The sequence below is a fragment of the Narcine bancroftii genome, chromosome 12 (assembly GCF_036971445.1).
Source record: "Narcine bancroftii isolate sNarBan1 chromosome 12, sNarBan1.hap1, whole genome shotgun sequence".
Classification (NCBI taxonomy): Eukaryota; Metazoa; Chordata; class Chondrichthyes; order Torpediniformes; family Narcinidae; genus Narcine; species Narcine bancroftii.
In genome coordinates, this window is record NC_091480.1 from 88,442,201 (window position 1) to 88,466,494 (window position 24,294).

The following is a 24,294-nucleotide window of genomic DNA, read 5'->3' on the forward strand; positions in this document are numbered from 1 at the left end:
GAAACATCACTCTGCAGTCAGTGCAACTAGATTTCAACAAGTTTACATAAATAATGTCCATGTTAAACATGGACATGCACATAAATTAAGAAAATAACAGATGAAATCTATTGTCAATAAAGAACTGAGGGGGAATATAGTTACATAACATTTTCTATGGAGTTTAAAATTTATTTCATTTGAGAAATTTTACATCTGGACACACTTCCCATTGACAAAACCATACGTTCTCTTCCCACGATGTGTTGTGTTTTTACAACTAAATTATAGAATTCCTTGTCTCAGTTCACTTTCTGAACATTCCTCTGTTCATCTTGAAAAGAACTCTCAGAGCATAAGAAAATATAATTCTGTAAGAGCTTCCATTGGAATGTAAAAAGGAGAAAACAAGTGAGAGCAAATGGGAGGATTATAATGGGGGAGAAACTAAATCGATAATTTGTATTTGACTTTGTGGAAGAGGATGCAAAATAACTACTGAAAAATAAAGGAGAATGAAATATCTGTCAAAAATAAGGGAAGGAAATTAATATTGTGGGTGGGGGTGTGGGAAGCACACGAGGTTAGAGCTTGAAGGCTGATCTATCCCAAGAACCCCAAACATTTGAAAGAATAGCTGTAGAGAAAATGGAGGCATTGGTTATCATTCTTTCAAAACTGTGTACTGATTCCTGCTGATTAGATGGTAACAAATGTAACCCCACTAATTAAGGAAGAAAGAAAATAGGGAACTCCTGGCCTGTGAGCCTGATATTGAAAGTGGAGAAATATGTACTGATGGAACGCTTAGGATTGAGGAGAGACAACAAGGGTTTATCAAAGGGGCGTCTGTTTGATTAATATGTTGTGAAACAAGAAAGTCTGCAGATGCTTTGCTTGTAGATAATGCACAAAACTCAGCAGGCCCCGCGGTGCCCACCGGAGGCAAAGGTATATAACCAACATTTTGGCCCTGAGCCATTTGTCAAGGTAATGCTCTTTGAGGATGTGACTGGTAGGTGAGATAAAGGGGGAACCAGTGGGTGTGTTTAGATTTACAGAAGGCTTTCAATAGAGTGCCATGCATGAGATTGGTTAACAAAGTTAGAGGACATGAAATAGAGGGTAAAATACTGATCTGGTTTGAGAATTAGTTAACAGATGGAAAGCATTCTATGGGAATAATGTCTTTCTCAGTTGAAAGACTGTGACTTGAGGGTTGTTAGGCTCCAGCTAATCACAATTTGGCCAAGGGGCTCAAATGCCATTTCCAACTTTGTTGATGATGTGGATTGTGAGTAGGGGAGGATACAAAGAGATGTCCGTGAGTAAGGACAAGGTGACTTGTGGAAAAGAATATGGGGTCATCCACTTTGGTGACAAAAATACAAAAGGAGATCATTTTTAAATGGAGAAAGAATGCAAACTGTTGATATAGAAAGGACATCTGTATGTAGTACTTGTAATTGCCGCCGCCTTCTTGGCCTCCATCGATCACGGTCGACCATGGGTATTGCACCTCCGGTAGTCACTAGTTTGTTTGGCAGCGTCTACTTTGGCTGTGGAGGCCAATCCTGGAACAGCAGTTGCTGCAAATAGAGGGCGTCATTGAATTGTTGACTCACTGTGCTCTTCACTTAACTCTCTGCTCTTCAAACAGACTCGGGATCACTCTTTCACCTTGCTCTAAGTGTTGGTGAAGATGTGTATACACACCTTGTGATCTGCAGGTTTGTATACACATTCATCAATTGTACATGTGCAAGTGAAATAAGCCAATGGGAAGGCAAATAGGATATTGGCCTTTATTATAAGAAGATAGGAGATCGGAGTAAGAGCATTCCAATGCCCTTTTGTAAGGGCATGGAGAGGCCTCATTAGGAGCATTATTAACTAATCTGGTTACTTTAGCCAGAAAAGGATGTTTTCCCTTTGTGGGGATCCGGCTGTTCACTAGGTCAGTTATGTGGGTGGTAGTTTGCTTTCTGAGAAGATGATGAATTTGGAAGAATTATTTACTTCAAACTTGTAACATTCTTACAGAAGGCACAGATTGGAGGAGGGAGGGATGTTTCCTCAGCTGAGGAGTTGCCAACCGGGAGCTGCAGACTCCGAATAAGGGGTATTTGGGGTTGTGACGAAGAGTTTCTTCACTTGGTGAGTGGTCAATCTTTGGAATTCTCTGCATGGAAAGAATTCAAGAACGAGATTGATGGATGTTAAAGAGATATCATGGATATTTCAGAAAATTGAAACTGAGGTAAAGCAGCCATACTCTTGCTAAGTTTTGGAGCAGGTTCAAAGGACTGGGTGGCTTCCTCTTGTCATTAATGTTTACAGAAAAGATATAAATACTTGTAGATGGTGTGTCGCTACTTTGGGAAAGTTCCAAAGGACCATTTTCAAGTCTTCTTTAGAGAAGTATAATTAGATTGCCAATATGATTGCAAATTTTTCAAAGGGCCTTCTATTTATCTTTAAGTACCATCATTATGTTTTAAAACAGAAAATTCCCCCTTTTCAAAAAGTTGTCGTTCAAATTCCACATTGTATAAAATGTCATTTGCAGACTGAGTCCATTACCGAAGTAATAGAAGTAGCCGTGGTCAACATTTTATTTCCTATGTGTATTTTAACAGTGTATTTTAGATTTTTGGATGGAAATTAAAATGCCATGATTAATAATTGAGATCAAATGATTGAAAAACATTTATCTTATTTTATGTGCTGATAAACAGGCTAATGTTTTTTTTTGCAATACTGAAGACAGTCCTATATGGTTATAGGGCACAATGTTACATTTGGAAGTCTTATTAAAATCACAACTATATTTGGACATTTTCCTTATTTTCCCCAAACATGACAGTGTTTTGATTTCCATTTTCCAAGATGATGAATTAACTTACCAAAATATTAATTTAATTCACAATTTGGGTCATGCATGGATTCAGATACTTACAATAAATGAGATGTGAAATTACCAATTGTAGAGATAATAGATGGAGATGTTGGAAATTAAATGTTTACATCTACAGGAGGTAAAGGGTAACCAACCGGAACCTTGGTCACCCTTTCCTTCCAATACCTGCTGCTTGACCTGATGAGTTTTTCCAGTACCTTGGCATATTGCACTGCAACCTCAGTATCTGCTAAATTTTTTTAAAGTAATTTAATGTTTGCATGCTTTAAAACATGTATTTGAGATAAACATTAAAAAAAAGACTTTCAGCACTTTTCTAGCAATTAAAAAAAAATCTGAAATTAGAATCTCAGCGATTGGATTAATTCCATTTCCGTAAAGCCTCGTTCTCCTGCTGATAATGAATTATTTTGTGCACCCAATTTACAGATTATTTTTTATTCTCCCGTTTCCTGAATATTGATGGGGATAAATTATACTGTTGAATCGGGATAATCCCGTGGATTTGGACAATTTTACTTCCCCCTTTATTTTTGGAATAGGGTCCGTTTTCTGAGCCAATTTGCATGAGTGAAACAACATTGCCGGCTCCGGCCCGCCCCGCCTTGAACCCATTGGCCGAGGCAGCGTTGCCAGTAGACGCTGCGAGATCGTGGAGCCGCGTTCCTGCTCCCACCTGGTGGAACGTAGGACCCAGGGAGAGCCTGGTGGGTCACTCCGCTCTGGAGGTTGATTCCTGCAGAAGGATCAGGGATTTGGTGATGAAACCAATGCAATCAAACAGATTACACGCGTGCAATTCAACGTGCGGCTTGCATCTTTTGATGTTGCAATCGTCGATTTATTCCCGTGATTAATTGTAGTTTTTTTTAATGTTCCCTTCCCAGATGGAGAGCCATTGGATCAGCCACCTCCTTGAGCTCGATAGAATGCAACCATGAGTCTTGTGCTGTAGTGTAACTTTTATTTGGAACGTGCATTGGGGAAACTATGCAGCTTTGGAGGAGGAGAGCGCTGCATTAAACATGATGAAGACCGAAGCATCCTCAACAGCCGGCTTGCGGAGCCCTTCTCCCCACCGCAATGCCTACGAAGCGGAGATCCAAGCTCTGCAACAACCCAGCCAGGCAAGCAACGGGGAGGAGAAAGCAGGCGAGGATGTGGAGAGCAGGAGGCAGAGCCGGGGGAAGAAGTACGGCTCCAACGTGCACAGGATTAAGAACATGTTCCTGCAAAAGATGGGCACCACCCCCAACGAGGCAACCGGCATCCCGGCCAAGGGCAAGGAGAGGTCTGTGCGCCTGTCCTTGCCCAGAGCCAGTAGTCTCAATGAAAATGTGGACCATAGTGCCCTGCTGAAGCTTGGCACCAGTGTCTCCGAGAGGGTGAGTCGCTTTGATACTAAGACCGAGAGACCTTTCTCCAAGCTGCAGGAGACCAGGAAGATGTTCGAGAAGAACATCCAGGAGAAGAACCTTTCCAACAGAATCTTACTGAAGAAGGAGAGAGCTGGCCTCAAGGATAGCAAGCTCGATGTGGTGGTCCGATTCAATGGGAGCACAGAATCTCTGGACAGTCTGGAGACTGACGCCATCTCGCCCACGGTGAGCCAGCTCAGTGCGGTTTTCGAGAGTGGTGCCCATCAGAAAAAGGCTGGTGCCCTTGACAAGGCCAACAGGCATGGCACCTCCTCTCTCAATGCTAAACCGTTCCCGAAAAAATCCAAATTGCTACTTAAAAATCAACAGGATGCACTTAAAACAGAGAGTGGGGCCAACAGTGATGGGGATCTCTCCCTTGAACTGGCTGGTCATGGCCAACTCAGGAAAGAGACGGAGGAACTACAGGCTGACAAGTCATTGACTGGCTCTCCATCCAGGAGTAATCTAGCCAGCAAGCTGGCATCGCTGGTGAAGCACGGGGACAGTCTGAAAGAAACGAGGCCAGTGGCATCCACACAAAAGGCACAAAACGTTGAAGAGGTGAGGAAAATTAGACCGGTGGATATGGAGGACATAGTGGAGTTGGAGCAAAGATCAGGATCTACAGATGAGGGGAAAGATTCCGAACTTGCCCTCAAGGATGCTGAAGTGGGCAGTGGGTTTCAGCAGGCAGAGATTTATGAGCCTCAGTTCGTCGAGACTGAATCATCAGCTCAGGACGTTAATTCAGAAAATGGAAATCTTTCCAAGGAGTTCTTGGATGATTTGCAGCCCCTTTCATTGGAATCTGGAGAGGGGATTATGCACCAAATGGAGGAGTCTGTGTCCTCAAAAGCAGGTTCCTCTGACGATGGAGAGCAGGCTAAAAATGACCTTGATCGAGATGATCATTGCAAAAAAAATGAAGACTTTTCTGAGGCAGATATGGTGGATATTAGCGCCTTCAGTGGGGTAGGTGATGAATCGGAAGGAAGTTGTCTGGATGACGATGAGGATGATGCATTTGAACCTGAGAGGGGTTACTCGGAAATTGCTGGACTATCCGATGAGGAAGAACCCGTTCCACACAGGAAGATTCACTTCAGTACAGCATCAATTAAAGTAAGTCTGTGCAATGAGAATTTGGTCAGAAGTTAATGATCATTCCATGGGATCATGTCATGAAATTAATAAACTTTCCCAAAAGGATAAATATAGATATGTTATGCTTGTTATTAATGCTTCTCTAAGTAGTGAAAGAGGGGTGTATGATTTTTCGATTGAGATTAAATATTCTCTGTTGCTGTGTTACTCTAAGGCAGTAGTTTTCAAACTGCCCCCCTCCCTAAACTCACATACCACTTTAAGTAATCCCTATGCCATGGGTGCTCTGAGATTAGTAAGGGATTGCTTAAGGTGGTATGTGAGTCAAAAGAAAAAGGTTTGAAAACCTGTTTTAATCGTACCAAATTGACTTATTACATGCATAACCCCAAAGGAAATGGACCAATGACAGTTTTTCTCAACCGTACACATCTGAACAAATAAATTTTTCTCAAGCAAAATATTTCAGTAATAATTGGGTCTTGAGCAGAGATTGTGTACCTTCACTTCCCACTCACATGCCACCTTAAGTAATCCCTTACCAATCACAGAGTACTTATGGCATAGGGATGGCTTAAGGTGGAATGCGAGTTTTGGGGTGGGGGGGCAGTTTGAAAACTACTGCTCTAAGGCGAAGTTGCTTGTAACATTTTCTCTGCCATTGATAACAAAAAATGGGTTTAATCATATTTAGTAGAAGACAAATGTGTGCAGTGTTACTTTATTGGACAACTTGAATTCCGCATTATGAACTTCAATTATTTTTGTTATCCAGGTAACTGATCATCTTAGATTTATCATCACTTTTTAAATAATACTGCAGTCTGCATTTTATTTCTGAAAATGAGATTGACATTTTACCAGTAATTCTAACTCAAGGATTCATGTCACCATGGAAATTAGTAGCTGAATTCATTGGTGTTTCTGCCGGTGGGTGGGATAAATGTAACTGCTATTTACTATAGTTAACTGGTTATAAAATCACTATTTAATGAAAGTGGAAATTGAAATATTCAGTTGAAATGTTTTTAATTCTTTGTATTTATGTATTGCATGTTTCATGGGTACATTGTTAATCCATTATGTGCTGCAAATTAAAATGAGGTATTATCTGTAGTTGGGTAATAGATGGCATAAGAACCCATTATATTGGAGTTATAAATATAAACATTTAAGAATTGCAAAGTTAAAGAATATATGTTACAGGTTTTATTTAAATTTGTTTGCCATTTCTGGATATATTCAAAACTGAGAATATTGTGCATTTGAACTGACATTTGTCAGTTTCCCCAATGTTATCAGTCTGAATTGGTCACCACATAACTTCCTTCATATAACAGGAAGGGACATTGTAATGCAGGAGGAAGTGGGGTTAAATTTAAATACTTTTTGCACTGGTAGCTTTTGTTAGGAATTTTAATGAATGTATAAAGTAGCAAGGTTTGGATTGGCTCAATTAGTTAAAGCACGATTATCCTTCAAGTTCATAAAAATGATCCGTCTCTTGTGGCTGCACTCTTAGGGAATGGGTATGATGGAATCTAACAATAGGTTTAGTTGAGGAAAGGGAAGTTACCCAAGCTTAGCCTTTAAATTAAAATTTAGACATGCAGTCATTTTGGCCCACGAGCCTGTGTCACCCAATTTACACCCAATTAACCTCCAACCCTGTCCATTTTGAACAGTGGGAGGAAATGGGAACCCCTGGGGAAACCCTACAGACATTGGGAGAACGTACAGACTCCTTTCTGCATCTGTAAGGGCATTGCACTAACTTCTATGCCAACCATGCCACCCTGAGAGCAAGTGTGCAACCTCCTTCCCCAGTCGCTGCAATATTCATAATAACACCCATTTCTTCGTAAATAATCCCAGATTTGTGGCTTTTTGTCAAGTTCATTATCATCCGATTACATAAGTACAACTTTTGATGAAACAACGTTCCTGGTACTCGGTGCAAAATATGCAGAAAATTGTTTCAGAGAAGTGAAATGTTTTCAGAGTGCAGTTGTTTATGTAAGAGACGGGAGGTGGACTTGAGGTGAAAAAGAAACTATTTTATTTTCAGACAATTCATTGAAAACTACTTCAGTCATTTTTAGGACCAATAAATATTTACAAACTAGTTTTATTTCCTGAAGATGGTTGCATTTACGTTGGTGTTTTAGAAAAGGCAATTAACATAATGCCACAAGATATGTTGCCAACATTTACAATTAATGGAATTAAAGGGTCAGTGGTAGCATGGGGATAAATTTGGTTGAAGGATGGAGTTTTGAGCAGAGAGACTTTAATTGTTTCTCTCTTTGGAGGGAGGTGCACAGTGCTATAGCCAGGGTGATTTACAGGCCCCTTCATATGATCTTGAGACATTGCATGCATAATTTCAACGTAGCACTGAAGTGCTGAGTGAAGTTGATTGATAGAATCGCAGAAAAATTGGGAGTATGGAAGGAAGCCATTTGGCCTCCTCTAGTTCATAATGGATCCCTGAGTTTGGCGAGCAGCAGGAGGATGAACTGGAATAACTCTTCATTCCACTTAGAAAGTGCACATGATGCTGAGAACCATATTTTAACCCATCTCCCAAGTCTTTAGGTAGAGGAAGATAGTGAAATTATTTATTGCGGATTAAAGTTCATGAAGACCTCTTCACTTCCCATCTGCCCACCAAGATTGGATGAGGGAAGACGTGTTCATCCTCTTTCCTCGTTTGCAGTGGTGCATCCCTATCAGAATCAGGATTTATTGTCATGAATATATCATGAAATACATTGTTATGTGGAAGCATTACATTGCAAACATTTTTATAAATCACATTTCCAAATAAATGAAATTAGTGCGAGGAAAATAAAAAAAAAAGATTATCTGCTGTGGCGTCTGTGGTTCATTGTCCATTCAGAAATCTGACGACAGAGGGGAGGAAGCTGTCCTTGTCCCACTGAGTGCTTGTCTTCAGGGTTCTGTACGTTTTTCCTGATGGTAGGAAAGTGAAGAGGGCATGGCCTGGGCGGTGGCAATCCTTGATAATAGAGCAGTTTTTCTCAACCTTTTTCTTTCCACTCGCATACCACTTTAAGTGTTCCCTACGCCATAGGTGCTCTGTGATGAGTAAGGGATTGCTTAAGGTGGTATGTGGGTGGGGGGAAAAAAGGTTGAAGGCCACTGGTTAAATCATCCCTCATTGACTCGTTATGTGCACGGTTTCATAACTCCAAAGGAAATGACCAATGACAAGTTTTCTCAAGCAAAATATTTCAGTAACAATTGGGTCTAGAACAGTGATTCTCAACCTTCCCTTCCTGCTCACATACCACCCTGAGCAATCCCTTACTCATCACAGAGCACCAATGGCATAGGAATTAATGCATTACCTTTAAAGTGCCAGCGATCAGGACTGGAGTTCGAGACCCATGCTGACTGTAATGAGTTTGTACGTTCTCCCTGTGTCTGCTTGGGGTTTCTCCGGCGGCTCCACTCAAAACATAAGTAGGCTCGTGCGGTGTAAATTGGATGGCTTGGACTCTTGGCCTGAAATTGCCTATTACCATGCTGTATGTCTAAATTTAAAAAAAGTAATAAGATGTCAAGACTATTGTCCCAGGACAATTAAAGCTGCTAACTTATTTGTAGTGTGACATTGAATGACTTATCCAGTGATTTTTTTTTTTTTTTTTGCAACACACCATAAAGATCATGATCGTCTAAAATACTCTGTATCCTTTGGTATTTTTCAGTAATATAATGAACTCCTCGTGGAGCACATTTAATAGGTGTGTTATTGGGAAACATTGACAAAGAAGCTTTGAAGGAAATTGTTGGAAGGGCAATTAAAAAGCTTTTCTCAGAAGAAGGCTGATCGAGAGGAGAGAAGTTGGCTGATTCCCAAGATTTAGAAAGAGGGTATTTGTGGTGGGGAGAAAGAAAGATATGGGTTGGAAGTACATGGACTACACACTATAGAGGGCCAGGCCGTGAATGGATTTTGGGTACTGGCAGACTGCAAGATGACTTTGGCCAATGAACAAAGAGTGAACAATATCTAACCAAGTATAAGATAAAGGCCAACGAGTTGGATTTGTTCATGAAAGGATGGGAGGGACCAGCTAGGAGAGCACTGGAATACCTGCTACTGAATTGAACAAAAACACGGAAAGTTTCTGAAGTAGGTTGTCCGAGGCAGGAGTAAAAATGAGTGTTGCTGCAGTGGAGGAAATGGAAGGTTTTGCGGTGAAGTTGATGCAAGCCCACTTTGGGGATGGATTTGATGCCAGGGCAACATCGGGTCTGTTTCCACTTGAGTCAGTGACCAGGATTGAGGGGGTAGTGGAGGTGAAGGGACAGTGTTGGAATTGTTAGAAAAGGTATGTCGTCCAATGAATTTTGTCTTTCAAAAATTGCAAAACTATGTGAAGAAGTAGAATGTTGCCACCTTCTCATGTAATGAGAGGATAGTTGGTTGATATTATCTCTGGAAGAACTGATTTCCCAACAATGATATACTTGCTGAATTGTCCACAAGGGATCTCTGCTCTGAATTTATCTTTAAGATGCAGTTTCCTTAAAAGAAATTATGGTGCTCAAGTGGGCAATTTGGATGTTTGAGTGTACAGAAGTTAAAATGAGAAGAGAGTGTCAATAACCGTAGATGTCAATCTTGCAGTGTTGAATAGAGAGAAAATGACTTGAATTATGATTCGCGTGGTTCATACTGTGAGTGCAGACTTTCCGACAAAATGTCAGATGAAAAGAGAAAATCCATTAACATAATTCAGAAACTTGTTATTCTACATGATGGGATGTAAATCTCGCTGGGAATTCTACTGAAAAATTCAAATGTCAGGATTGGTAAGGGGATCTAAATGAACTGCATGGGCTTTCACAAGGTGTGTACAAACTTGGATCTGTACTTGGGATCATTAATCCAAGTTATTGGATCCCAGCCCTGCAACTTAGCCACTGTGCCATGTTCCATTGTGTAGAAGAATTGGTGTTTACCCCTCACCCACTGCTACTAATGTCAGATTATCTGGTGTTTGTTGGAATAGGAAAATCCCTCATCCAGATTCTTGGTATGTTTCCAATGTTGGTGCGCAAGCCACACTTCCAAAGCACTTGGTTGACAACAGACACTTTTGCACATTGGAAATGGTGAATGATTTTATATGAATTCAAACATATTTTGTTCTTTTCGCAAGTTCAAGATTGATATGTCATCTGTTACAATCCATGCAGGAGAGAAGCAAATGCGATACATGTATTGTCCTGCAAATAGTTAATTATTTAAATATTCATAAAAGTTTGAGTTCAAAATTCAAATACAGTAAAACCTCAGTTATCTGGCATTCAAGCAACTGGCAAACAAATCACGGGGAATAAATAGGTTAAAAAAAACCCACAGAAGTTTAAAATTGGCATGCCTCACCGTTAGTTCGCCAATCACTCGGCACGCACTCTCCATCAACTGGAAAATTCACTTATCTGGCATCCACCAATCCCCATAGGTGCCGGAGACCAGGGTTTTTTTTTACTGTAGATTATTGATAAAAACCAGAGGACCTATTGTTGAAGTTTGTGGGCATGAGTTTCATAAGGTTTCATTGGTGGCCTTCCTGATTTTTAAAATAGTTGCATATGCTCGAAAGTTTGAGGAATCTATGGAAACTGGAAATTTTGGAATAATATGGCCTGATTTGTGGTAAATAGAAAACAAAACGTATTATACAGATAAATGTGAGGTGCTACATTTTGGAAAGGCAAATTTAAATAGGTCATATACATTGAATGGTAGACAATTGAGGAGTGCAGAGCAACAAAGGGATTTAGGAGTGATGGTAAATAGTACCCTCAAGGCTGATACTGAGGTAGATGGTGTGGTGAAGAAGGCATTTGGAATGTTGGCCTTCATAAATCGGAGTATTGAATTCAAGAGTAGGGAGGTTATGATGAAATTGTACAAGGCATTGGTGAGGCCAAATTTGGAGTACTGTGTACAGTTTTGGTCACCAAATTATAGGAAAGATATAAACAAAATAGAGAGAGTGCAGAGAAGGTTCACGAGAATGTTGACAGGATTTCAGGGTCTGAGTTACAGGGAAAGGTTGTGCAGACTGGGGCTTTTTTTCTCTGGAGCATAGAAGATTGAGAGGGGACTTGATAGAGGTGTTTAAGATTTTAAAAGGGACAGAGTAAATGTGGATAGGCTTTTTCAATTAAGAAAGGGGGAGATTCAAACTAGAGGACATGGTTTAAGATCGAAGGGGGAAAATTATAAGGGGAACATGAGGGGAAATTTCTTTACGCAGAGGGTGGTGGGGATGTGGAATGAGCTCCCGGCAGAGGGGGGATCATTGGTTACATTTAAGGAAAGACTGGATCGTTACATGGATAGGAGGGGACTAGAGGGGTATGGACTGGGTGCTGGTCAGTGGGACTAGGAGGGTGGGGATTTGCTACGGCATGGACTAGTAGGGCTGAACTGGCCTGTTCTGTGCTGTAAGTGGTTATATAGTTATATGGTTATATCCATCTGAGTAACGAGGGAATTGGCAGAAGTCCTACTTAGAATAATGTGCCTCGAGGTTATAGGTAACAGCATATTGTTTTACTGTTACACATGGGGGTTGAGAACACACAGACACTTCTCCTCCAATGAAGCTGCAATTTTTTTAACTAATCGAAATATTTCTGGGACTATAGTGGGAGAATATTCAAGCATTTATTTTTATTATGGCCAGTAATAATAGCACGATTAATTTGAGAAAGGGGCTGTAAATTAACAACTGTAGTTGAGACTATTTGATTATAAAATATAATTTTTCTTCTAATTGCAACATTGAAATGCTATCAGAATTGTAAGTTATTAGTACTACTGCATTTGGTAGGTCATGATTTAATAGAGGAGCCAAGCGTGCAAAATAGTTTGTTGATTATGATATATCAAAAAACGAACTTGTAATCACAACTGGAGCATAAAAGGACCTTGTTCGCTCTGAGCTGGCCCAAGAGATATTTTGATGGTTGGAGATCTTACTGGAATTATTGTCCCATTTTTCTTATTCTGTTCACAGAGAGCAATAAAAGTCACAATGGAGGAGGCAGAAAATATGCAGTCAAAGTGAATTACTGAGTATTAACATGAATTTGATCAAGACTGAGTCAACAGCACCATTCTAGGCTGAGCTAATTCATCAAGATAGCGCCAGTTGAGGTATTTCATTCAGTCATCAGTGCGAATATAAAGCTGCAGGCATTATAGTTACAAAAATGGTGCATGTTAAGTTCAAGCATTGACGTCATGTGGCATGGATTTTATCTGGCTTACTAATAGCACAATGGCTATCTCTAGTTCAACCTTTTTCTCTCTTGTTTTGGAATGCTGCCTGAGGTTTATATTGAATTTTTTTTTAATGTAAAGATAATGAAGTGAATGAAGGTTTCATAATTTGGCAATCAAGGTATATTTTTTTTTAAACAAAATATTTTTTATTTCTTTATATATTTTTTAAACATGAGGCACATGAATATTAAGGGCAGTAATCATTTCAAGAGACCACAGTGGTCCTTCTGCAATTAACGTCTCGCTTTCTGTGTGCAGTTTTGCTTTTCATAAAGCTCGGAGCTAATGCACAGTGTAATAACCCACCAGGAAATTAGATCTCTGTGCTTTTGGGGATTTCAAGGTTTTGAACTGGCTGTGTGGCTTGATGCTTTGCAAATTGAAATATACCCACCTTAAAATAGTTTCTGTCTGAAATGTAAATATAGTGGCCACAGTCTTGCAAAAGATAGTGGACATCACCTAGTAGATCACAGGAAAAACTCTTCCTCACCATTGACAATATCAGCATGGAAAGCTGCCATCGGAGAGCAGCAGCAATCATCAAATATCCACACCTGCTTTGTCCATGCTCTTGCCATCAAGAAAGAGGTATAGGTACCACCAGGTTCAGGAACAGTTGCTACCACTCCACCATCTGACCCTCAACAATAAACTCAGTCAGAGACTCATTTAAGGACTCTTTACTTTGCACATTATTCATTATTGAATATTTATTTTCTGTATTGCGCAGGCTGTTTTCACTTTGCTTACATTTCTTTTGCATGTGTATCTTTTGAGTACAGTTTTTTAATTTAATTTGGACATACAGCACAGTAACAGGCCATTTTGGCCCACAAGTCTGTGCCACCCAATGTATGCCCCATTAACCTACACCCTTGGTACATTTCAAACAGTGGGAGGAAGCTGGAGCCCCTGGGGAAAACCCATGCAGACACGGAGAGAACGTAGAAACTCCTTACAGACAGTGCTGGATTCAAATCCCACTCTTGATCGCTGGCGCTGTAATGGCATTGTGTTAGCTGCTACACCAGTCATACTGCCCTGATACAACTGCTAAGTAGAGATTTTCCCTGGCCCACAATAAAAAAAAATCTTGGGGTTGTATGTCATGTATGTAGTCTGACAATAAATTTGAACTTTGAGCAATTTGATGACAATAGGAGTTAAGATGCAAAACCTTGTGGTCAAGCAAATACCCAATGGAGTTTGGTTGGGTTGCAGGGGAGCTACTATCAATAGGAAGTCTTTGTGAGGCCTTGCTTAAATTTTAAAAAATTTAGACGTAAAGAACGGTAACAGGCCATTTCAGCCCATGAGTCCATGCCATCCAATTTACTCTGGTAGGCTTCGGTTTAAAAATAGTTTTGACTTTTTGATTCTGCTGGTGTTTTGGTGAATTCCAACTGCAACCGTGACTGACAATGCATCAGTTCGTGTGTTCACTGTTGGTCAGTTTGCCTGTGCTTTGGTCACTAGGGTGTCCTACCATCAATCCATGGGAAGGCGAATTGAGTCTGGAACACCACTTCAGAAGCAAGTACTGGGTGGTTGGGGATGAATGGGAAGCCACTTGACTTCCATGAAGAAGGACTTTGTTGGATGAGTAAGGGGAAGTGATCCTTTTTAAAATATTCTTCCATGCAGGCTGAAAAGCTCTTGATGGGTACGTTTCCACAGCTAACAGCACTGCTTTCTTGCATTTGAGAAAGCCTGGAAAGTTGTACATGGTTAGTTGACAGTAGGAGGAAGTACAATTCATCCTCCTCTTGTGCTTCGGAAACTTACCGAAGATCTTTTTGACCAAAAGAGGGGAAGGACAGACGTATGTTTTATAGTTTTCAGGATGTCATGAACCTGTTGTACCCTGTTGTAGGGTATAACTTGAAATCAACAGCAAATCTCAGTAACACTCAACAGGTCAGGCAGCATCTGTGCAAAGGGAAGCCCTTTGTCCTCATTTGCTGACTTTTACCCCTTTTGCACTGCTGTAGTAAGATAAGAATTAACTGCTTCATTTACCTGAGTGAATGCAAAGAATGTGGGGGGGAGGGGGGGGTTGGTTAGTTTCATCCCAGTAATTACTCGGCAAGGTAGATTGCATCAGAGTCGATGCAAAATGCATCGGCTCATGACCTGGCTTTTCTTGGTTCAATGTGAACGACATGACCTGGCTTTAAACACGGGTCATTCACACGCCAATTAAGTGGATCTCTGTGCAAAAGGGGTATTAGTTTCTCTTTCCCACAATGTTATGTGACCTGCGTGGTGTGTCCAGTGGTTTCAGTTTGTATTTTGGGTTTGATTTTTAAAATGTGATATTTACTCTCTGCAATAAGATTATCATCAGGTAACCAATCTTTCGGTGATGCTAATTGTGGGGCACCTATTGCAGAAAACAGTGAGAGTAATCCCTGATTTTTGAGAGATTGCTATGGGATCTCTTCTGTCCACCTTGCTGAGCTGACGACTCTTGCCTGAAAAGCAAGATCTCCAACATTGCAGCCTGGCATTGAAGCATCAACCTAGGATTTGGTTTCAAGGCTCTGGAACGGAACAAGCCCACAAATTCAGAATTGAAAGTGTTACACGTCAAGCCACAGGTGACTTTCTTTTTCCCCCTCTGGTGCAACGGAAATGATGTATTCCCTGAAGTTTGTGCACAGAAGTGGCAGTGGAATGGCTGTAATTTCCTTTCCTTTTTAATAACTACTTAGATAATGCTTGGAATCATAATACTGAGCAGTATTTTGGAGAAGCATTAAAATGTACATGGCAGTTTAATTGATGAATGTTGCAAGAGAGTTGACTTCTATTCGAATTTCAGTTTCACTTTGACATGCAAACTGTTTAAAATTCATAACAATTTGCAGCTTTCGCACAGAAAGCATTTCTGTCTTGTTCTCTGTGCTGATATTAGTAAAATTTGAACAATCATGGTTATTTTTCACCTTAGTCAAAGGTAACTTGTTATCTAAATTGAGCTCTGTGACGGGTTTGTCGTCTGAACAATTGAGGCCCTACATACTATTTTTAATCCCAACCCACAATTCAAATTGTGTGACGATCTCAGAAGTGCTAAATTCTTATTTTGCCACGTTATTTATGCTCCTCAATTAAAATATCTGGAATAATTCAATTTTAACACTAAAAATGGCTATAATTCATTGGGCATAGATTGCATTTCCATTTGAATCATGTGCACTCTGAACTCGGGAATATTTCTAGATGAAGGAAGCATAATAATTGTTCGCTTCTTCTAAGATGCTCAATCTACTGGTTTGCTTGTGATTTTTTTTTCCATCTTATTTTGGTACCTTGGCATTTATGTAAAGCCCAGATGGCAGAATATACTGTTTTATGTTGGATTTGCTCAAGAATTCCAAATTTACTAAGGTCTTTGCAGCATTCCTTCCAGTCTCTTTGGGGAATATTGGCAGGATGTCATAAGAAGCAGACGTTTATTGGTCTGCTGCGTGGTTTTTGGTAAACGAACTGTGGGATGCAGCCTGAATCATACTAAAACTCTATCCTGATATATGTAATGATGGAGATGAAATGTTCTTGTACCAGAACTGGAAGGGACTAGGCTGTGATGTTTGCATTTCTATAAGTTTTTCCTGCTTTATAAAGTTCTCCTAAGTGCAAGGAGCATTCCTCATTTACAAACCATTAATTTGCACTTTTGTTTTTTTGATGTTGCAGTTCATTTCAGACTTTGCAATTTTAGTTAGTGCCAAAGCAAGAATGTGCCTGATACACTGCATGTTTATACAAAGAGCCACCTACATCCTACTTTTAAAAAAAAAAGTTTCTGGTTCTGCGGAAGATGGTGAGATGTGGAGGCCCACGCTGTACTTCAGTGGTAATGGACAGATTATGGCTGCAAGGCCTGCCGCAAGTCTGTGCATCAAACCAGCTGGAAATGGCACATAATCGAGAAAGTCTGCCAGTTATTGGCTCCTAAAATCTGACCCAAGTTCTGCAGGTTTTGAAATGCGCTATTCCATTCTAAAGTGTGAGCAGCCCTCTGGGCCATTCGGAAATGGATTTGCCTTTTGCTAAAATTTCCTATTTTAAAATTTAGATGGGCATACAACATGTCCTTTGGGGCCATGAGCCTGTGCTGCCAAACTACACTCAATTGACCTTGAGTGGTGGGCTAAAACTGGAGTGCCCGGAGGAAGCCCATAGAGTTACTGGGAGAACGCCCAAACTCCTTACAGATGATGCCTGACTAGAACACTGGTTGCTGCCGCTGTAACAGCTGTGCTAACCACCTTCCTTTCTGAGAGTAAATACTTGCGCACTTCCCTAAATCAGCGCTGGATATGGTGCGTCCACCAACCCCCGTTTCCCCCCCCCCCCCCCACAAAAGAAATTACCTGTTCTTCGTTTGGAATTCCTCGAGATTAAGCACATGTGCCTGTCTCTAACAAGGATAAAATGTCAGGGGGAAGATAGGGAAGGTGAATGAAAAACCTAATAGCCGATTGGATGCTTTATAGTTTATCGAAAAAACCTCTTTGAAATTGGAGTTTGCACCAGCGACAGAGGTACCAACTAATTAATTAATAATTGGAGTTAGTACATCTGTAACTGATCTGCATCCTGGTGTTGCGTGCTGGTAGACTGGTGCTCCTTAACATTGCACTATTAGGTCCACTTAGGCCAGGAGGTGTTGATTAGTCCCTGATGCCAGGTCCATCTGATGCAAAACAGCAATTAGTCAACAAGTAGCTATCCTTGGATAGGAATACCGTATATGAATAGTATACTTAATCCTATGGTGTAGCTTGGTATTGGAATCATGCAAAGTTTGTAGTGTGTCGCCAATTAGAAGATTACAAGTCCAGTAAAACTACGCAACAGAGAGAGCTGGAGGTGTTGCCATTCCGATGAGGCCTCGACCCTGAGGATGGAGCCCCAACGTTGAGCAAGCTGTGAAGATCCGGGCAGACGGTGGGTGGAGTTGAGCGCTTTGAGTCTTTGTCGCTCACCAGTCGTCTTGGCCACCATGGAGTGAGGGGGTTTAGGCCTCAAGAACTGGAACGAGGGGTTATAATCCCCAAGATTTGGTGGAGTAGATTTAAAACAGAAATGAGGTGGAACTGCCTCTTCCAGAGACTAATGAGGCTGTGGGTTTTATTTTGGGCCCAATTAAGCAGGAGATGCTTCCTCATTAAAAGTATTTAAGATACAGAGAGGTATATTTTTGAATAGTGGAGGAATTGAGGGTTATGGGGCACAGCTGGGCAAGCACAGTTGCACGGCAGATCAGTTTTATCGAATGGCGGAGCAGGTTTGACGGGTCAGATAAGCTACTTCTCCTATTTCTTGGGTTTTTTTTAAGGTCGTCTTGGTGTGAGTTTGCTTTCTAGTTTTCCTCCATGTCCATGTCAAATGGGATAACCAATTTCCCTTCCGGATACAAGAATGATCTTGAGAGACAGTTGGCAGCTTCAGCGGAGAAGATCTTAACATGACCTAATTGATTGTAATATCCAGGCCTTGGCTGTGTCATGTTGATTAATCTTGTGGGTTAGTGCAGCAAATAACCACTTTCCACAGAGGCTGTCCAATCGCATCAGATAGGTTTAAGTAAAAACACAATGCTGGAGAAAGTCGGCAGGTCAAACACTGTACTTTATATAGCAATGATATTTATTTTTTAAAAAAATATTTAGACATATAGCACAGTTACAGGATCTTTTGGTCCATGACCCATGCCGTTCAATTACACTCAATTGACCTCCAACTCTGGTATGTTTTGAATGGTGGGAGGAACCCAGAGCCCCTGGGGAAATCCTATGCAGACATGGGGAGAACGTCCAAACTCCTTACAGAAGATTTGAATCCCGCACTACAGTCCTGATTGTTGGCACTGTAGCCGCATTGTACTAACCAATACATAACCAGGATTTTGGGTTTGAGCCCTTCATCAAGGTATGAGCAGAATGTCGGAGTGGTTCAGGAACCTGCCTACATTTTGCTCATACTTTGATGAAGGGCTCATGCCTGAAACATCGGTTATGTCTCTTTATCTTTGCTATATAAAGTATGTTCCAAGCTTAGCTTGAGACTAGCGTGGGGGAATCTTGCGTTTAGCAAAGTTTTGAGTGGGGAATGATCATGTGGCCAAGAAATACCTAAGCTTTCCTTAATTGCTGGAGTGTTTGCCTCTTGATGCCCTAGATTCACACTCTACTATCACGAAAATGTGAAGGAAAAGGCCTGCTTGTTCCTGTTTTGCCTGGAAGTCCTTGTTGATCACCTTGTAGCGCGAGGTTAAGTACATTGTGACTTTCGGTGCAGAAGTAACCTAAGTGATCAAACTTGACCACCCAGTCCCAGTCAACCAATCCAGCCATGTTATTTTCATATGGAAATTTGTGAAGAACAAAAAGTTATCTGAAGCATTTGATTATTTAGTTTTATGGTGGTTGTCATTTCAGTGGATAGATTTTGGATATTTTGACGCTAATTAGTGTTGAATTGTGTCTATGAGGAAAAGGTGACACACTCGTTTAAATTGTTATACCTTCTGATAGTTGCACATCTAACCACTGGAATGCATCATGTTTCCTTCACAAAGACTTTCAATTATTTTGTAGACTTGAGAGAGAAATTCCATGGTGATTTTCCCTGCCTCCTTCGGGAGAAACGCATGTGGATAAAATGAATTGTTTCCCTAGAGATTGCAGGGGTATACTCCTAAGAGGTGATCAGACTTCATAGTATGACAGTTGCTATTTTTAAACAGTTTCTCAGTTCACCTCCAGTTATTAGTAACAAAAATGTACCGACAAGCTTGTGCTTTTTGTACAATGGAAAAGGTAAATTACTTGGGAGGGGCGACATGGCTACATAACACTGTTACAAAGCCAGTGGCACGGGTTCGAATGCCGCTCGCAAGGAGCTTCTATGTTCTCCCCGTGTCTGCGTGGGTTTTCCCTGGTGCTCAGGTTTACTCCCACCCTTCAAATCATACTGGGGGTTGTAGGTTAACTGGGGTATTTGGGCGGCGCGGGTTCGTGAGCCGGAGGGGCCTGTACTGTGCTGGAGGTCTAAATTTAAATTTTAAATGTAAACTTTAAGTGTGGATGGCAATAAATGCCAGTCTTGCAAGAGGTACCAATATACATAATTGGACATTTAAAATGTGATCAGGTCCATAATTTGTACATGATATCTATTGTAACAATGTCTATCAGCAGTTTTAAGATTACACATTGTAGCTGACAACTTTGCCAATTTAACAGATAACTAGTTTTTTGAACAAATTATGACTACAAATAATTGTTGCTGGCATGCCAAGATGAGGATCAAACTTTGTCACGTGTCTGCAGTTCTGTTGATGGCCCAGGATTTCCTATCCACTCCCAGCTTCCTTCCCCTGACAGTTCACTTTTGTTTTGCACAAAGAGTGCAGTGTGCTCTGTTAAAAGGTGGAGCTTGTAGGGCTGCAAGTAAATCGAACTGCTAATGCTGGATGTGTGCCCTAGGCACGGGCTTTCTCATAGGTAGCAACCAAAATCTGTTCCCGGTTTTATGCCTTGTACAATGCCTCATTCATACATTTTGGGGGAAACTATTGCTTGTTTTAACGTAAATTCTCTTTAGTGTCGTTCTTAAACTTTCCTTTGTTATATTGCATCTGAATCTTTCACATTGAAAGTTCTAAATCATTTGGTTGCACTTTGTCACTGCACACTGGTCGATACAAACTTTTTCTTGTACATAATTGAGCTTTCCTTTTGATCACCCCATCCATAATTCCTCGATTAAATAAACTTTGGGAAGGGCCTCCGCCCTGGAGTTGGCCCTTTTTCTTTTTGGTGCCTGGGGATTTTGTGCTCTTGCATTATCTTCAGCTAAACTCTTTCGGAGCCAGAGCCAAAACTGGGAATATTGGCATGCCTTCCCGCCCCCCGCCCCCCCCCCCCCCCACCCCCCGCCCCGCCAGCTTGCTGGTGAACTTGGAGCATTCATTAACTATGTATTCCAAGTTTTACAGCAAAGCTGGACACACAGCGTGGCCTCAGTTATGCTTCAGAGAGTTCAAGACTGAGCCTGTTTGCTTCCTATGCTTTTAAAAATTAAGTGAGACATGCAGCACTGTAGCAGGCCAATTTGGCCCTACGAGTCTGTGCTGGCTAAATTTCACCCCATTAATCTACACCCTGGGAAAACTCGCACTGGGAGAATGGACAAACTCTTTGCAGACCGTGCGGGATTCAAACCCAAGGTCTAGTCCCGATCGCTGGCGCTTTAAAGGTGTTGCGCCCACTGCTACGTTTATTTGGTAGGAATGCCTAAAACCATTGCAGAACCTATGCTGTTCAAATAATTAAGTGTGCATTTACATTCGGGCTTAATTAAAGGTTTATTCATTTTTAAGTGAACTGTTTGACTCTTACCTGAGTAGAATATGAGGTGTAAATTCTTAGTTAATTTTCCATCAGTTCCTTGTACAAATTTTGCCCGAAGTAGAAGCATTGATTTCCTATTCTTTGATTTATAAGAAGAGACCGGTGGCTATGAATTATTTTGCATAGAGCCATATTTCTGCATTCACTCTGAATTAATTTACCTGGAAACCCTGGATCCTTGAGTCAAGATATTTTTGGGACATTTTCTCCTTGACTTAAAATGTGCACGCATAATAAAGCAGTGCACTGTATACAGTAACATCAAGTTGCAATGCATTTTGCTGCAATAAATAAAAAGGTATCATTTACTAAAACTTAACAGTACACACATCTCAAAGGTTTATTTGCAAAGCAAAATAGTTGACCACTTTACATGCTTTCAAAGTTTTGGTATGGACTGCTTATTTCAGACGGTGTCATTGTTATCATACAGCTGTTCTGTCCATTTGGATTATGGTACAGTATGTACGAATAGATACATAGTGCAATGTTTCTATGTATGTAATTGCACAACCTTGTTTTCCTTCTGCTTAAAAATAAAGCCTTTGCATTTCCATCAGAGAGTTGCAAGTAACACTAATGTGCACATTTAATGAACAGCCACTGTGAATGCAGTTTTGTTACCACTTTTCAAAACTACAGTAAAGCTCCAAAAATCTGGACTGCTTGGGGATTCAGTCAGTCTAGATTTTCGGATTCTCGGGCAGTACTTTTAAAATTCATATTTGGGGAGGAATAAATAAGAAATGAACTGGTAAATTCTGAAAGTTTATTCATTAGCGAATGCAGCATGCTTTATCAAGACGAGCAGTTTTAAAGAAAAATAAATCAACCATTGTGGTTGCTTGTTGCCGCTGTGCATCTGTGGCGCTGACACATGCACGCAAAAATGCCCGCTAACTTTTAAAAGTTTGAGAGTTTCCGAAAAGTCTGGATTCTCGGGTGGCCTGGATTTCTGCCATCTGGAAGTTTGGACTTCTACTGCATTGCAAGATGAGGGGGAAAAAAATGGAGTAGTGGACATAGAATTTATATTTTCCAGTCTTGCACATTTGCCAATGGTTCCCAGTGGTAGCCTTTCCTATTCAACAGCAAAACCGCAAATGGTGAGATGTCCAATGATACTTCAGCAATTGGGGCTTGCTGTGCTGTGCAATATCATGAGTGTTCTTGAAAGCCTGAGGGGGGGGGGGGGGGAAATAAAATTCCTGGAAATAGTTGCAGGAAAATACTAAGATCAGTCCGAATATTATACTCCCACTTAAAAAGGTTTTTAAAAAAAGTCACCAATGTCCTTCAGCACATTGGAAGAATGATTATGTGAAGTCCTAGTCACCAATTTGCAATGTCTTCAGAAATTAATGCACCGTGTGTGTGTATATATTCCTCAAAAGCCTGAATAGTTTATATGTAGGCAGAGCACAAATCCTGTACTGGTGACCCCTGCATTAATGGGGATGGGTTCTTGCTTTCCTATTTTCATTTTTCCATAGCACAGAGGGTGTATCCTTTGTGTACGCATCAATGAAAAGAATTGACTCAGTGGAATTTCTTGTTTATTTTTATTGAATGACAACATTGTTTGACTGGTTTAATGTATCCTAGATTTTGTACTTTAAATGGACGGGAGGGGGGAGGTAGGGAGGGTGGGATGGGAGAAGGGAGGGGGGGGGAGAAAATGGCACTGTATATATTTGAAAAGGAAAAAGTATGTATCATGGTTAATGTGGTTTATGGTGTGAAAAAAAAATTAAAAAAAAAACACTAACAGGGGCGGGGTGGGGGGGGTAGGAATGATGAAAGTTGGACCTGCGTAGTCTGGTCAACAGACAAAAGATTAGTTGAATAAATAGGTTAAAAGATGGATGTTTAGAATTTTCAAAGTGCATTTTTAAATGAATTGGTAAACTTTTCTCCCTCTGGCATTTGCGGAAAGAATATGATGAGAGATATGGGTGGAGCATAGCATGAGGAAGTGATCAGATTAAATCTATTCATTTAATGTCAGGGCCTTTCCTATATTAGGAAATTGTACATCAGCACTTAAATTGTTTGCTCCTACAATAGATAACTAGCTTTAAATGGAATGGGATTCTTGTATGCCAATATTTATTTGGAAATATATGTGTGTTTGGGGAATAATATGAGCTGGTATCATGGTTTGGAATGATCACAGCTTCCCAAGACCTGGTAAGGATTGGGATATTAGTTCACCCTTTACCCGTCTTCAACTTGGTAGAGCAGAAGGTTATCTTTTGAGTGTGGAAACGTTAGGCTCATAGATCCATCAACGAGGGTATGAAATATAATAGTCTTGGCTGCTTAAGACTTCAAATATTTTTTTTAATTTGCTGTTTTTCAAAATCGTTTATTTTTGTGTTAGTTGCATTGGTCACGCAGCTTGTGGTTTTGCATACTGAACGTGAACGGTGATCACATGATGGTTAACAGTTCCGTCTCTAGAAATGGCTCTTTTTGTGTTGATCTCTCTCTGTAAGATTTCAAATTACAGTAGTTACAACAATTTTGTGTTGTGCATTTTTGCTCCCTCAAGACCTCCATGGAGATTGCACGAACTCCTGCCATTTAACTCAGGGCCTCTTAGCCAGCTGGGAGGAGAGGTTTCAGTGTATTTCTTTTGAATTAGTTAATCTTGGTGTTCAAAAGGTAAACAGACAATTCAATAAAACCACTCAATCTTGTGAATGATTTTCAATGATAAATCCATGTGAATATTGCCCCAATGGACCACTTTGATTCAAAAACCATAATTGTTATTCTCATGCATGTAGCAGGTACTGAAGCTTGTCTTAATTGCAAGAATCGCTGTTTTCTAATTTGTTACAGGTCATCAGTGGATTCCAGGGAGTTGAATGGGGAACTCCGCTTAAGAAAGGAAATCTTTGTGCTCCAGACTGTTCTTGTCAAAGCATTTCTTGTCTTGATGGACAAAGAATTGTATTGATTTCTAACTTTGTCTGATAGAAGAATGGGGCTGTTGCCTAGTTTGAGCAGACAAACAGTAACTGTGTCTCTTAACATTTAAGAAGACCATCATCCAACTTCAAGTTTATTATCACGTGCACCAAGATGCAGTGA

General features: G+C 40.5%; 1 protein-coding gene across 4 annotated transcripts in view; it reads left to right on the plus strand.

The window, feature by feature from the left end:
• The window catches only part of LOC138746469 (neurabin-2-like), a 177,601-nt gene that overhangs the window by 3,104 nt on the left and 150,203 nt on the right, over window positions 1–24,294 (plus strand). For all 4 annotated transcript variants that reach the window (XR_011346979.1, XM_069904658.1, XM_069904659.1 and 1 more), the window contains exon 2: window positions 3,787–5,442. Coding sequence is in view for 3 of the 4 variants with exons in the window: in XM_069904658.1 (XP_069760759.1) it covers window positions 3,925–5,442 (1,518 nt within the window). In the remaining variant the exon portion in view is untranslated. The remainder of the gene's footprint in view (window positions 1–3,786; window positions 5,443–24,294) is intronic.